The sequence below is a fragment of the Harpegnathos saltator genome, unplaced genomic scaffold (assembly GCF_003227715.2).
Source record: "Harpegnathos saltator strain DR-91 unplaced genomic scaffold, Hsal_v8.6 scaffold103, whole genome shotgun sequence".
In the NCBI taxonomy this organism is placed as follows: Eukaryota; Metazoa; Arthropoda; class Insecta; order Hymenoptera; family Formicidae; genus Harpegnathos; species Harpegnathos saltator.
Window position 1 is genome coordinate 299,555 of NW_020229877.1, and position 15,204 is coordinate 314,758.

The following is a 15,204-nucleotide window of genomic DNA, read 5'->3' on the forward strand; positions in this document are numbered from 1 at the left end:
CTTTGCGAAAACAGCAATATTACGCGATAATTCTTAGTAACTGTTCATCCTTTTGTAAACTTTCTCTCTCTCCCTCTCTTTCTTTCTTTCTCCTTCCCTCTCTCTCTCTCTCTCTCTCTCTCTCTCTCTCTCTCTCTCTCTCTCTCTCTCCCCTCCCTCCCTCTCTCTTCCTCTTTCACTCTCATATATACCATGTATATTAAATTATATTTTTCAGAGTGTATTTTTATTCTGTCTTGTTAATTATCCACAGAATTCATCTATTTCTAATAATATATTCATACAGAAATATGTATCTACAGATAACTTGCTTACTTAAATTTAAATGCAAACCATGATGTTTTTTAAACATGGTGGTGTACAAAGCACTCCAAGTTTTCAAGGAGAGTTTATTGTAATATAACTGAGAGCTTTATGAGAAATGATACAAATGTTTCTAAAATTTCGCCAAAGTCATATATTGCAATGCCAGATCTATAACACGATATTTGTTCTCAACAAAATATATATATCACGTTGAGGAGAAATGTATTATTATCATAAAGAGCACATTTTATTTTTTGCTTTCACAGTGGGAAGGAACATATATTAAGGCACGATAATCTTTAATCTTTAATAAAGTTTTAATAAAGTCTGTTGTTTTCATTAAAAAAATCTAGAGATCAATATGTGCTTCCTCTCGAGACGAGATTGAAGCAGCTTGAAATCTTGAAGGTAATGAAAACCTTATATTTTCAAACATTCAAATTTCGCTCCCGGGATGAGCACCTCCTGCGCATAGTCAACCCCTCGAACATAAGCCAGGGCGCCCGATCTTCCTTGCGCCAGCCCTGCACACGCCTCCGCCGCGGACGAGCACATAGGTGTAGCTTAATGCACCCGTGGTGCAGCACCGCGGGGGCAGTATGGCCGTCGGCGGCGCAGTGGTGCGCGAGTGACAGATACGTGAATCGTCCGCTCGACGTTCGCCGCAACCCCGAGGTGTCCGCGCGCGCCGCGCGAAACCGCGAGTGGTAGAATGATCGTTCCTAACTGAGAGAGTGAAAGAGAGAGATATATATATACACACAAAGAAGTGGTGCGAGTGCGAGAGAAAAGACAGAGTGAGAGAGAAAGAGAGAGAGAGAGAGAAAGGGAGAGAGAGAGAGAGAGAAGGAGAGGTACAAGGAGAACAAGCGGTAAACCGCCACTATCCTCGGCGCCGGTGTGATGATCAAGGATATGGCGGACGATGAGGCCATACAGGCCACCAACGACGACGCCAGCGAGTGCAAGCGCTGCGCGGTTACGCTCGGCTATTGGTGCGACCCGTTCATCAGCCTGTTCGTGAAGCAGACCACACGGAAGGCGCCCGAGATCAATCGCGGTTACTATGCCAGAGTCAAGGGCATCGAGGTCTTCGTCGACAAGTTCCTCAAGGTGAGCGCCACACGTTGCGATATATCGTACAACCTTGTCTTCTTCCCTTCCACCTGTCGTCTCCCTTCGGCGCGCCTATTTCGCCTTACAAGTGCAGAAAGTGTAGCGCAAATGCGATGTTCTAGAATCTGTTTTTTTTTTTTCGCATTTATGTTCCGTGTGTATTCTGTCACGATCTTTTTTGCGTCTCCTCTCTCTTTCTCTCTCTCTCTCTCTCTCTCTCTCTCTCCCCCCCCCTCTCTTTCTCTCGCCCTTCAACACATCCTGCGCGTCTTGTCCGCGTGTCTTTTCGCGCGTGAGAAAAGTGTAACATCGGTCGCACGAAGGAAGCGCGTCTCTTCGTGTATTTATGCGAACGAACGACCAAGAAGTCGTTCGCTCGTCCGTTACAAATTGGTATAACGTTCGCTCTCCCGATTGCACTCTCTGCACTTTCTCCTCGTGCTTTCGAGGCGTCCGAATGTGCACCGATTTTGCGTACATCCGCCGTTACACATCAAATTTATCCCGAGCGTGGGAAATGCATGAGAAGTGCGTTTCAGACGCGGAAAATGCGAACGAGCGCGACGTACGCGGCGAATCTGTTCGCTGTCGCGACAAAAGTATAACCTAGAACGCACATACGACGCGAATCGGAAACAATCGGTCGGTAAGGGGGAGGGAGAATACAGCTGATCCGGGCGGCAGGAGCGTGCAGCGGCGGAAACCTTGACCCGCCGGCCGAGGCCCTGTCCTAATTCCCCTGAGGTTCCCCGCTTTTATCGCAGCAAGCCGATATATAGGTCAATGAAAAACACTTCTGCGACGCGTGCCAAGTTCGCGTTTCTCATTTCCGAATTGGCACCGGCGCAGCGCGACGCTCGCTGCGAAATCCGCTCGATGTCGAGGAAACAACCATGTTTCGTCTGCTTGTTTATGTAAACTGGAGGAGCCTCAATTCTCTTTCTTTCTTTCTTTCTTTCTTCTCTTTTTTTAGAACTTGTCACGAGTTTGTACAAACGCGGTAATCTACATCCGAATTTGTAGAATATATCGATAAACTATATTTGAATAAAATATAAACATATGTGTGTACGCATGTTCCTATAAAAAATGTTGATTGTCAAACGGATACAAATTATTTTTACAGAATAAAGAAAATATGGTCTTAGTATTTGAAGTTAATTATGGAATGTAACGTTTTGAGTGAGGCTCAAGTGAGGCTGGAGAAAAAGAAAGAGTGTAATGTTACCTTTTTAGATAAATTGAATTTTTCACATATGCCTATTTGCAGTTGTCTGGCGGTAAAGGGCAGATTATAAACTTGGGTGCTGGCTTTGACACACTATATTGGAGGCTCAGGAAGGCTGGAAACAGTCCCGCGAACTTTGTCGAGCTCGACTTTCCCAGTATCACCGCCAAGAAATGCTATCACATCAAGAAGCACAAGCAACTGATCGATATGCTAAACACCGAAGGTACCCCCCGTCACACTTAGTCATTTATCGCCTCTCGCTAGATTGCACATCATTTTGTCATGCTGATTGCAGATGGAGAAATTCGATTCTCGACCACAGACTTGCATGCCGCAAATTATCACCTGGTCGGTACGGATCTGCGACACATAGCGGAGCTGAATAACAAATTGACCCAAGCTGAGGTCAATTACAATTTACCCACTATGTTCCTCGCAGAATGTGTTCTAGTTTATATAGACGCTAGCGCGACCTCGTCGCTGTTGAAGTGGCTAGCAGTCAAGTTCCCGAACAGTCTGTTCGTCAACTACGAGCAGGTGAACATGAAGGACAAATTTGGCCAAGTTATGCTGTCGAATTTGCGCAGCCGTGGCTGCCTGCTGGCAGGCGTGGAAGACTGCGAATCGTTAGAGACTCAGCAGAGACGGTGAGTACACCGCCGTTAGTGTGCCGCAGTAGCTTCTTCTTTTTCATATTTGGCTAAAGATTGAGATCCTAAGAGGCATTTATAGGCTATCTGCCGTCTGCCTTGTCCTTGTGATCCTTTTTGTCCTTTTTGATCTCGAATTGCTAATTCGTTCTTGACTATCTTTAGATTCACCATAAACAACTGGGAGGGCTCGAATGCATGGACGATGGTGGAGATTTATGATTCACTGCCTGAAATGGATCGTACCCGAATCGAGCACATAGAGATGCTGGACGAACGGGAGCTCCTTACTCAGCTGCTCCAACACTACTGCATCGCCATCGCTTGGAACGGACAAACATTGAAAAATCTGTCTATAGCGCAGGGTTAGTTGTACACGATTGACTCGCGCACGCTCTTCCTCCCCTCTCTCTCTCTCTCTCTCTCTCTTTCTCTCTCTCTTTCTCTCTCTCTCTCTCTCTCTCTCTCTCTCTCTCTCTCTCTCTCTCTCTCTGTCTCTCTCTCTGTCTCTCGAGTTACTCCAGGTAGTGATATTGTATAATTCAGACTCGATAAGAGCTCGCAAAAGTTATGTAATACGCCCTGAACGACCGCGGGAAATTAACGTTTTTTCACTTTGTGCTTAGATACATCTCGATTAAAGTTACGATAAGTTGCGATGTATCTTCACGATGTACGGCGAGACATGACACAATCTTCGAATCGTGCACGTTGAAGATTTGTGCTTCGAAAACGCTTTCACATGGATTTTGTGTCTACGTCGTAAGATCGCCGTAATGATTTTTTTTTTCTTTCTATATGCGCTTCGAATGTGTTCTTTGTCCTCCGCTAAAATACGCACCGTATACGTACACTTCACGAATACACACACACACACACACACACACACACACACATATATATATACACATACATATATCTCTATTTTTTAACGGATATGTGCTGCGAGCGAGATAAGTCGCAACTTTGGTGTTAAATCGTGCGCGAGATACGCGTATGTGTGGCTGCTAATACGATAAGACGACAAACGGTCGGATAAGCTCTACTATTTTCTCATGGATGAGATTTCCAGTCATTCTAATTTTCGCGTATTCAACATATCTGAATTGTGTATCACTGTGTGTATCATGTAATGACTCCATCCGCAAGAAGCAGTCAAGCACACAGTCGTTTTGCTTCCTGCTGCGGATTTTTATGTGTATAAAGTTACGGTCGTTGTATTATAATTATTGTAGATCGCAATATTGTTATATACTGTGGCCAAACGACAGCGCGCGGAGTAATTTATTGTGTATTACGAGATCGTCTATGCGAAAAGTGTCGCCGAGTGAATCGACACTTTGAGCGCGCTCCAACTACGTTTTCACTTCTTCGCTTATTACATCTGAAACGTTGTATCTATATTTTGGATCTTTCATTGAGAACATATAAAGATATTTTTCTGATACACTGATATATAGAATTCCGATCCCATGAAAGTCTTAATACATGGTAATTGAGAGTTGCTATCAAATTATTCCGTACGCGCAGTCCCTTCCCATCCAATCTTTAAGTGTATATTAAGTATTAGAGATTATGAATTATTCGATCACGATAAGACAACATTACTATTACGAAGTAACTAACGACTATAGGTTTTTCGTATAGGCGTTGCCTACGAGCGAAGGGTGATTATTTAAGCTAATAAAGAGAACAAAAGCAAAGTGCAACGAAAGTAAGATTTTAAGTATCGAAAGCGAAATAAACTGAGGCTCGCGCGAGAAGAGAATTGATGCGATTGGAATCAAATATAATAATTGATGATCGCGCGTATACGCCAGCCATCACGGAAATCAGTCTGAAAGATCGGCGGTATATTTTCTCAATTGATTCTGTTGCTTCGCTCATAGATCGTATAATCGAACATGTATATCACCTTCGCTCGCACTCGCGAAGTAAAATACGCGTGCCGATGTTCTTCGACGTTTTAAAGTCCGATCGTCCGTTTTATTTTTACAATGGAAAAAAAAAAGACACGAAGAGAGAGAAAAAAGAAAACAAAGAAACAAAAAAACATGTGTCACAGCGGCGTTCTGCTTCATTTTGAAAACACCAAGTACGAGTACATTATTACACTTATAAGCAGGTCGTAGCAACGGTAGCGATGGATAACAAAGATTTATTTTCGTATCGAGGAATAATCAGGGTCACGCATGTGTATTCACAGTATAAGGATAATACGAAGAGATTGTATAAGCTTTTACGAGAAATTCGAATTACTCCTCTGTAGGTGTACGAGAAGAGAGGCTTTGTAATACGCGGGACTCGGACCTGATCGTTGCATCCGCCCGTTAAGCGCGATCGTCGGAATCAGCTGTCGAGTGTGTCATGTAACGATAGAGAGGAAATTGATTGCTTTCTGGACGGCCTACCGAAATAGCTGTCTTCTAGCCGGAATAGTTGCGTTTCTGTTGTCTAGCTGCATATGCTGTATATAGCGGCGTGTATGCGTGTGTGCGTGCGATTCCGACGATATCGCGCCTCCGACCCGAGAATGACGATAATCTGCGAGTTCTGCTGGAGATGAGTCGCAAGTTTCCACGAGTTGTCATCCTTCTACCTTGTTTCGTCCGTTTCTCGCTTTTAGTGTCACATGAACCGCGGCAACCTTTACTAGACCTAAGTGACGTGAAATGAGAACGCAAGGCGAAGTTCTAGCCGGCGAAAGTGATTGCACACGATACCCCGATAATCTCTGGTAGTCTTTGAGAATCTCCCTTCGATGATTAAGATTATATACCTGGAGTAACGAACGTATATAAAGAGGATAGTCAGATGTTCTATTTTTCTCAGAAGTTACAAATTGCAGCCATTGTTACGATGTCTATCAACGTTCGTAGGTTGACACCCCGCTGCCTACGCCTCCTACCCTTGCCACCCTCCCTCCCTCGCCGCCCGACATTGTCGCCTTCTTTGCACTTGTAGACACGTAATCGAGACCTCGTCGCGCGTTAGTTTTGTGTCATGTGTCGAGTCATCGTCCGAGAGGTAAAAATTGGCTGACTTATCGAGCGTTCGTTATGTGTTCAAGCTCGGCTTCAAGTTTGAGAATCAAAGCACTCGCGAATTTGCGTTGTCGGCACGTTGTCCTGTGAGAATTTGAGCAAAGCAGCACTGCCACCGAACTGAAGGAAATTGAGTAAGACTCATCAAGTGCTTATCGAAAGATCTAGTGAATTTGCAGTTGTCGCATATGCTTCTTAAAATGTAAAAAAAAAAAAAAAAAAAAAGGAAAAGATACTATAACGAACCCGTTTATGTATAATTTTTGCAAGCGTGTGACGAGAATTTTTCTTTGAATCTTTACAAATACGTAAAAACGATCGTACCTTAATTAGTCGCACTCTGATTCAAATTGTGTAAATCGCGGGATTACATTTCCCACTGTATTGAAAAGGGATAGATAGATCACAGGGAGACTTGTCGATCTCTCATGATCGATTTCATTTCAAGTAATAAACAACAAATTTCTGTCTGTCAGGCTTATCATCGCAAGAACATAAGGTAGTTATAATTTCACTTTGCTCAGCGCATTCTCTATACGTCATCTATTCGAACAGCTAGTCCATTGTATGGTACAATCTCATGCGACTAGTTAAGGATTAAATGGGTTCGTGTTAATCGCGCAAAATGCAAGAGAGAAAGGGAGAGAGAGAGAGAGAGGGAGAAAAAGAGAGAGACGAAACAATTTGGATCTCAAACTTGAGCAACGCGATACCATGTATTGTGCGAATTGTGCAGCTCTCCGTGTTTCCCCCGCCTCGATTTCGTTCTACGTTACACAAACTATTAATATTTCATGTACGGATGTTGTACATCTTAAAAACAAAAACAGAAAAAAAGGATAAAAGAGACGGAACCTATATAGACATTCAGTGTGCTTCCACTCATTACAAAACGGATAAAGTACGACCGAAAAAGTAAGAAAAGGAAAAATGCATCTTTATATTCGCATAATGTTGTGATATTGTTGAATTATGCATTTAACGATTAGAAGAACGAACGATCGGTTTACTATGATTGACAATTGTAGCTTCCTATTTATGATACACTTTTTTCACCTGTCTCTGTGCCGAAAAGTTTCTTTAAGTGGGAAAAGAAAAAACAGCTACGGTAATATTATATAAATATTTTTAAATGTATAAGATTATATATGTATATGTATATATATATATGTATATATACATATATGTGTGTGTATATATATATATGTATACATATATGCGATAACGATAACGATACACTTCTCCCATTTAAAGTCTTTTATTTAATTTATTATGTAAAAGACAATTTATAACATCGTGTGATCCTATTAAACCATTATTTTTATTTTAACGAAAATGATGGATATATATGAATAAACACATCTCTAACGTCAAATAGATCGCATTATTTATAGCTGTTTATTTGAAATCGTTGTTTCGTGTAAAGGTACGAAGAGAGTATTAAAAATACATAATTTTATATATACATTTGACACTTCATGCTTTACAATACCTTACGAGAGAGAAGGAGAGAGAGAGAGAGAGAGAGAGAGAGAGAGAGAGAGAGAGAGAGAGAGAGAGAGAGAGAGAGAGAGAGAGAGAGAGAGGGGGGGGGGGAGAGAGAGAGAAGAGCGGAAGAAAGAGAGAAAGAGTTCTATTTATATCGTTAATTATTTAAATCTATTAGCATTTTTTGTCATGGAAAATATTTACATTCGATTAGGAAGAATGACAATATTTTATACACAGGTTAATTTTAGATAAAATCCGATTTAAAAATGGGATATCGATATTTTTATTTCATTTCGTTACGAGAAAAATTTGAATAAAATGGAAAACGTAATTTGGCCGAGAAACAGTTGTTAGATTCAAACTTTCTTCATTGGATTTTATTATTCTCACAGTTTAATAACTTTAGGAGAAACTCAATTAGTCATTTCAATCTAACTAATGGTAATTCAATTTTGACGATAAAAATCATGATAGTTAACCTAAGTTACACGAAACTTAATATTCACTTCTTTTTATATTCAAGATAGCATCAAGATTATTGTCAGGGTTATTGCAAGATATACTTATGATTGTTAAAAGCCTAGAGGATTCAACTGAACGCATCCGCCAACATCAAACACATTCTTGGAAATTTTGCCTAGTTTACTGAAGAAGTCCAGTTGCTTTCCAGAATTGACCTGCTGCAGATTATAGGCAGCACGGTTCGATGCCTGAAACGATTTCAGATATATTTTGACGATCGAAGAAGACAATTTTATACATCTACGTCGTCACTAACGCGATCACATCTAGTGACAGAGTTCGTACCTCCGCGCACCAAGCTTGAGTCATCAATAGCTCGTGTTCCGCACTGGGCAGATTCTTGTTCAACGATCTAGTCGCCCTGCTCAGTATAACCGCCATCGTATACGTGTCAAACGCTGCCTGTGTTAACCTGTTGAGGATGAATTGCTCCTCGACGATGCCTCGTCCGTATTTGATAAGGGAAGCTTCTATTGTGTTGCCGAAACTCTCCACGCTCTATGCGACAGCAATATAATTGGTTAACAAGTATGGTTAACAACAAATTAATAATTATGAATTAAATTAAAAAAATTGACATTTAAAATGTAGTATAAACATCATCTTTTTATCACCTATATATTTTAACTTTATATCTTTGTGATACAAAAAATGTTTTCCGTTTTCTTTACCTTTGAGCAAAGTGCTGCACTTTCTGCCAATTTCGGATGCACCAAGTGTGTAAAAGTGGGCGGTGAACTTAAACCTATTGCCCTGGTCGCCCGCTTGGTAGCTTCTCCGAAGAGGAGGCCTACGTTTGCGCCGGGGTTCTTGAAGGCTTTCTGCAGTTCTTTCAAATGACTACCAGCGTATTGAATTCCCGTAAGCGCTATGAACAGACGCAGAATATCATTTGCTCCCTCGAAAATTCGGAATATACGTAAGTCACGCAACACGCGCTCAAGACCGGCATCGCGCATGTAGCCCATGCCGCCCAAGGTCTGAATAGCCTCATCGCACACCCACCATGCGGACTCCGATGAGAAGCACTGTAACAGAAGTAACGTACTTCACCGTTATCAAAAACACTTTAAACATTCATATGTCCTAATACGTTTTTAAGATGCCTTGCATATTTATTTAGTCAAAAATATGATGAATAATAGACCCTGCTATTGTAAAATACTTTCTGTGAAACAGATTATGTTTAACTAATAGAAGAGAAGAATAACCTTAGAGATAGCCGCCTCTAGGTGATAATCTTGACTTCCGCGATCCATATTGCCGGAGATCATGTATGCGAGAGATTCGGTAATGTAATGCAGCATCGCCATGCGCGCTATTTTCTCCTGTATAGTACCATAATTATCCAGAGTACGGCCAAATTGCACGCGTTGTGTCGCATGACTTACGGCCCTGCTGATGCAATAACGCATGTTGCCAGAAAGAGCTGCTGCCATGCCGAATCTACCGTTGTTCAGAATATTCATTGCGACCTTCCAAAAATAACAATTTTTTATTAACATTAATGAATGCAGCATTAATTAATGTAAATAAGTTACATGAAGACTGAATTTACATATATTTCACAAATTAAAAGTCACGACTATGCCAATTTATGTAAAAATTCTCTTGGTTCTATAAATTCGAAAACTGAGAGATATCAGAAATCTTATTTAATATACACCATACGTGCAATTATATCCAGAATGTGACGAAAATAAAAACAAATTGCTCAATTATTACATATATGAAAATATGGGTTGTCGAATTTTTTTTACAAATCGTTCTACCTTGAAGCCTTGACCCTCTTTGCCGAGAACATTTTCCGCCGGGATCTTGACGTCTTCGAAGAATATCTCTGCCGTGTTACTGCATCTGATGCCCATTTTTTTCTCAGGCGGTCCGCTGGTGACACCGCCGAAACCCCTTTCGACGATGAAAGCGGTCATCTTGTTCTTCATTTCACCCGTATTCGGATCCTTCGTGGGTACTTGCGCGAACACGGTCATTATGTTAGCGATACCGCCGTTTGATATCCATATCTTGCTACCGTTTAGGATATAATGCGACCCATCTGCTGCCTTGACAGCGCGGCAACGTATCGAGCTGGCGTCGGAGCCAGAACTCGGCTCGGTTAGGCAGAAGGCAGCGTACTCGCCGTTGCAAACTCGAGGCAAATACTTCGCTTTTTGTTCCGGAGTGCCGAATAAAAGTATACCCTGAAATACACACGTACAGAGTGTGTCTTATTGCAATAGGATTATCGATAGCAATTGTTAATTTCTTCTTTGCTTTAACATCGTCTGAGTCGGTACAAAGTAATTTAGCACCCTCGGTCAATCTAGAAATAATAACTCTACCTTGAATCCTATGCTCTGATGTGCACCGAGAGTGATGCCCACCCCAAGATCGTGGTAACCGCATATCTCGACGCATCGACTGTACTGAGTATTGGTCAATCCCAATCCGCCGTATTCCTGGGGCACTTGTAGACCAAACGCTCCCAGCTCCCAAAGAGCGGTCGCTGTTTTCTCGTCTATGGCTGCGTTCTGGTCGTTTTTCGCTGGATCATTTATTTCCTAAAAGAAGAAGGGGATCAGATGAGTTTAATATCCGTTGAACAATGATCTGACTTGACACAGATAGTCATTCAAAGAGATGTTTACCTCATAGAACTTCTCCATAGGATCAATCAGCATTTTCACTGTGTCGATTTGTTCCTCGGTCATAGGATCGGGAAAGGGAAATACTTGGTCCAACTGCAACTGGTTACGGAAGATATTCATGGTGAAGGACTGTGACTCCTTCACAGTGGCATTTTCCTGAGAGTTTTCCACAGGAGTGGCTTTCACTGCAGCTTGAGTAGCCAAACATCTGTGTAATTTGAAAATTATTTTAAATAATTTCCATTAATAGTTTAATAGTAAATATCAAATCAATAATTTCTTAGTATCATTAAAATAGATTATTACTTAAGATATTGTACATTTTTCGTATTTATTTATCTGTACTTTTTCAAAATTGCTGTTTTTCCCTCAAATGGTGTAATCCTTTTTTATATTATTTGCCTTGTGTCTTATATTTATGTTTTATATTCTATCTTTATATATCTTTATACATGCATATATACATATATATAATTTCCATTTATACCTTATGATTCATAACCATTGAATATTTCAACTATTATCAGATAAATGCTTTCTATAAAACAATATATAAATTAATCATGCATTGGTTTCAAAATATTAAATAACACATACAGTATATATATATATAAATATGCATATATATATATATATATGTGTGTGTGTGTGTGTGTGTGTGTGTGTGTGTGTGTGTGTGTGGGTGTGTGTGTGTGTGTGTGTGTGTGCATAGGACGTTAAAGAAATTGATATGTGTGAGCAGACAAAGGTCAAAGTCCATAAGGTTTCATGCACATGTATATATTACCCACGACTAAAAATATCATCGATATATAATTATAATCAATGTAAAATCGAGACATGACGTAAACGAACGTATCTCACAAATTGCTTTAAAACTAAATAATTTTCTATTTAATGTCATTGTGCACAACTAAATATTGTCGCAACGATTTTTCTCAAACTTCGTCTTTTTCTCTAATTTCATTAATTAATTTTGCGAAAAGAAAGCATTGTGTAAATCTACTTCTCCAATATTATTATTTTCTCGATTTGTGTTCCAATCGAATTTATGGTTTGCTTGGAATTTTCCGAGTACAAACAAGAGACAAAAGCAATTGATTCGATCTCAATGCAGTCAATCCAGATGAGTTATCAGCCAATTGACACGCTTTCTGCCAACAAATCGATCAAAGTTCGATGTTAGCAACAGGTTGTTTAAAAGAGGAAGGATGATCGAAATCAGATTTTACCTGGGCGCATTCCATGAACCTAAGGACGTTTCGAGTGCCTTGTTAACATTTCTGGACGCAGAGAAAACTCTCGCGATACGAAACATCTTCAGTGATGCACAGTTACCACGGGGCTAAAATTTGTATACGTAAGTTGGTACAGATGTCAAGCACCGTTAAAGTAAGGAACTTCGCTCTGTGCGACGCAGTAAGCGAGATATTTTTTGACACGATGACCCGTACACGAACTACCTTTCGTTGCCTGTTGCTATCATATAACTAATGCGTCATTCGACAGAAATGCCTTTTATATGAACAGTAATGTATGAATCAGGTTACAGTACACTCTGATGACGTTGCCCGAAGTAGTTTTTGCCTTCGAATTCTTTTCACATAATTTTCCAATTATCATCATCGTTATCGTCATATTTGCAAGACATACATGAGTTTACACTTGTTTTCCTCGTCACACGGAATTTTTCAATTTAAATAAATTTCCCACTTGTGTAAACTTTAATCCATATCGCATTTCCATATCGCAGCTTCAATTGCCTTGTCTAACAACCAATCAATACGTTCGACGACAACACATATGTTGTCAACTGAGAGATCGTTGGCAAATGAGAGATCGTTTTTAGTGAATGGAACAAAGTTACAGTGATACTCAACTAATTCGAGCAGAGGGAGTCACATTTAAATTTCATGCACTTCGCGTTTCAAGAAGCATCAAAGTGTAATCGAAGGGAGCAGATCCATGACGTCGTGCGCGACCGATCGCAAGTGACATGGCTGTGATTGACTTCAAAACCATCAGATGGTCGTGATTACCGTGTAATGTGACGCGTGCCGCATGGATCTCCGCGGCACCGTTCTGATGAAACCGAACTTTGGGTGCCGCAGGTATCCAAGAACAATGGGTTGAATAGCGAGGAGCGAGCGTGCACACGTAAGTTGGAAATCAACGTGCGTCGCCACGTGATGAGGTTATATAATGTAATCGCGATTGGCAAATCACGATTTTTTGCCCGTTCTCAACGAGATTTCAAATTTTTCATTTGCTAATTAAAAACAACGAACGTATAAATACGCGTTTATACTTGAGCCGATTGGCTGTAAAAATCTGCACTCATTGAGATCGTCATGATATACCATATCTATATGGATTTATATAAATATTAGAAATTGAATGAATATTAATTTATTCACTGATTGCTAACATGATAAAATATATATATCACTCGCACGATTTTCAAAACTGATGGTCTACCAATTCAGTAAGTGATTAATCACTTTGAGGATGAAAGAGCAAGAGCCAAACAGTACTTATCTTTTAACCACTTTGAACAAGTTGATAAAATGATAAAAAATTATGGTAGATAGCAGAGCTTTATGTCCTTGCCTGTATTTTTCAGATAGAAAATGCTACAGCTAGCAGTATTACTTTGGACAGGATAGAAAATTGTAACGATTGGATCAGATATTCCATATTGGATTGTAGTACTCTTGAAAATTATACTAATATGAGTAACATCACATCACAGGAGATTTCGTTGAGATCAATCTTCAGACTCAACAACAATGATTTTAAAGAATTCATTTGTGGCTGGGGTGCAGCTGTCATCAATGTCACCATTACCTTTCCGATTAATAAAATTATATTCAGACAGGTATATAATGCAAATTACAATCAGTTATTGTATAGATTTAATATAAATAATTATATTATTATTGGGTTATTTTAAATATTGATATTAAACTGTATTTTTGTCCATATAGATTCTGGAAGGAGTACCGGTGACTGCGGCAGTTGGGCAGATGTCGCGAGAGGGAATACAACTGTTGTATCGTGGAATTTTGCCCCCCCTATGTCAAAAGACTCTGTCTGTTAGTGTGATGTTCAGCGTATATGAGGGATGCAAGCAGAGGCTCACTCTGTTAACCGGACGTCCCATGTTAGCTCAAGTGATGGCAGCGAACATGGCCGGCGCGACGGAAGCTCTCTTGATGCCGTTTGAGAGAGTCCAAACACTGCTGCAAGATTGGCATTATCATGACAAGTTCAAAAACACGTCGCACGCGTTCAAGCATCTGTTAACAAATTATGGGATGACAGAATGTTATCGCGGCTTCTTGCCTATTGTATATAGAAATGGCTTGTCCAATCTCATGTTCTTCACTCTACGCGACCAGTCGAAGGTGCTGATGGGCGAACATGAGTCTCTACTAACGAATTTCGTCAGCGGCGCTCTGATCGGTGGTTTCGTCAGTACGGTGTCGTACCCGCTAAATATCATCAAGATACACATGCAGGCAAAGATAGGCGGTAACTTCGAACAATTCCTGGCCGTCATGCGCGAGGTATACATCTCTAGAAATCGAAGTATAATTTACTTCTATAAAGGTGTGCATCTCAATTACATGAGGTCTTTCATTAGCTGGGGTGTGATAAACGCGTCGTACGACTTCCTGAAGAAGATCTTTTTCTAGATTATTTAATATTATTTTATATTTATTTAGGAAATATATTCTCATACGACCGCTATATAGATTAATTGGCATATTAGGCAAAATAGTAGGAAAGGTGTTTTTTGTTTTTATATTATTTGGTTGTATACCTAAGCAAATACCTTAATCGCACATTTTTCTTGGTCATCAAGGTGAACAGGATTGCACACAGAAAAAGGTTTATTATGGAGGCCTGACACAGTAATTGATGTCTTTAAACAATCTATAATTCAGACAATATAATTTAAAATAATTTATAAGAGAACTATCAATATATATAAATATTCTAATATACACTTGATTTCAAAACTGAACATTTCTTTTTTACAATTCAGTTTGAAACGCAATAGCTCGATGAGAGAACTCCTAATAAGAAATTAATCAAAAACACAAGTACTGTTTGTGTGTATGTACTCTACATGCATTGTATACGTACCATGAATTTTCAAATCTATCTTTGATTATGGTTCGTTTCAAGTA

The 15,204-nt window shown here is 40.0% G+C and overlaps 3 protein-coding genes across 4 annotated transcripts; 2 read left to right on the forward strand and 1 right to left on the reverse strand.

The window, feature by feature from the left end:
* Positions 1-896: 896 nt before the first annotated feature.
* Positions 897-3,759, forward strand: LOC105188089 (leucine carboxyl methyltransferase 1). Its single transcript, XM_011149354.2, has 4 exons — positions 897-1,419; positions 2,693-2,876; positions 2,949-3,300; positions 3,469-3,759. The coding sequence occupies exons 1-4, from the start codon at positions 1,210-1,212 to the stop codon at positions 3,671-3,673; spliced, it is 951 nt and encodes a 316-aa protein (XP_011147656.1). The 5' UTR covers positions 897-1,209; the 3' UTR covers positions 3,674-3,759.
* A 4,440-nt stretch (positions 3,760-8,199) lies between these two features.
* On the reverse strand, positions 8,200-12,642 carry Acadvl (Acyl-CoA dehydrogenase very long chain). Of its 2 annotated transcripts, none has more exons than XM_011149353.3 (9): positions 12,472-12,642; positions 12,241-12,353; positions 11,009-11,216; positions 10,703-10,921; positions 10,133-10,561; positions 9,572-9,835; positions 9,032-9,388; positions 8,646-8,858; positions 8,200-8,548 (listed from the first exon to the last, which is right to left on the reverse strand). In XM_011149353.3, the coding sequence occupies exons 2-9, from the start codon at positions 12,324-12,326 to the stop codon at positions 8,411-8,413; spliced, it is 1,914 nt and encodes a 637-aa protein (XP_011147655.1). In that variant the 5' UTR covers positions 12,327-12,353; positions 12,472-12,642; the 3' UTR covers positions 8,200-8,410. The 2 variants fall into 2 exon arrangements, with proteins under 2 accessions (XP_011147655.1, XP_025154682.1); XM_025298897.1 differs by having other exon boundaries at positions 12,463-12,642.
* A 318-nt stretch (positions 12,643-12,960) lies between these two features.
* Positions 12,961-15,038, forward strand: LOC105188086 (solute carrier family 25 member 51). The gene is made up of 3 exons (XM_011149350.3): positions 12,961-13,165; positions 13,632-13,886; positions 13,996-15,038. The coding sequence occupies exons 2-3, from the start codon at positions 13,740-13,742 to the stop codon at positions 14,704-14,706; spliced, it is 858 nt and encodes a 285-aa protein (XP_011147652.1). The 5' UTR covers positions 12,961-13,165; positions 13,632-13,739; the 3' UTR covers positions 14,707-15,038.
* The last annotated feature ends 166 nt before the right edge of the window (positions 15,039-15,204 follow it).

Bases quoted from the DNA above. Each gene is read 5' to 3' on its own strand.
- Acadvl (XM_011149353.3), bottom strand. From the start codon at position 12,326: ATGTTTCGTATCGCGAGAGTTTTCTCTGCGTCCAGAAATGTTAACAAG. The intron at 9,836-10,132 runs GTAGAACGATTT...TATTTTTGGAAG, and splicing joins AAGAGGGTCAAGGCTTCAAG to GTCGCAATGAATATTCTGAA. The intron at 9,389-9,571 runs GTTATTCTTCTC...CTTCTGTTACAG, and splicing joins TAGAGGCGGCTATCTCTAAG to TGCTTCTCATCGGAGTCCGC.
- LOC105188089 (XM_011149354.2), top strand. From the start codon at position 1,210: ATGATCAAGGATATGGCGGACGATGAGGCCATACAGGCCACCAACGAC. The intron at 2,877-2,948 runs GTACCCCCCGTC...TGCTGATTGCAG, and splicing joins CGATATGCTAAACACCGAAG to ATGGAGAAATTCGATTCTCG. The intron at 3,301-3,468 runs GTGAGTACACCG...GACTATCTTTAG, and splicing joins TTAGAGACTCAGCAGAGACG to ATTCACCATAAACAACTGGG.
- LOC105188086 (XM_011149350.3), top strand. From the start codon at position 13,740: ATGAGTAACATCACATCACAGGAGATTTCGTTGAGATCAATCTTCAGA. The intron at 13,887-13,995 runs GTATATAATGCA...TTGTCCATATAG, and splicing joins ATAAAATTATATTCAGACAG to ATTCTGGAAGGAGTACCGGT.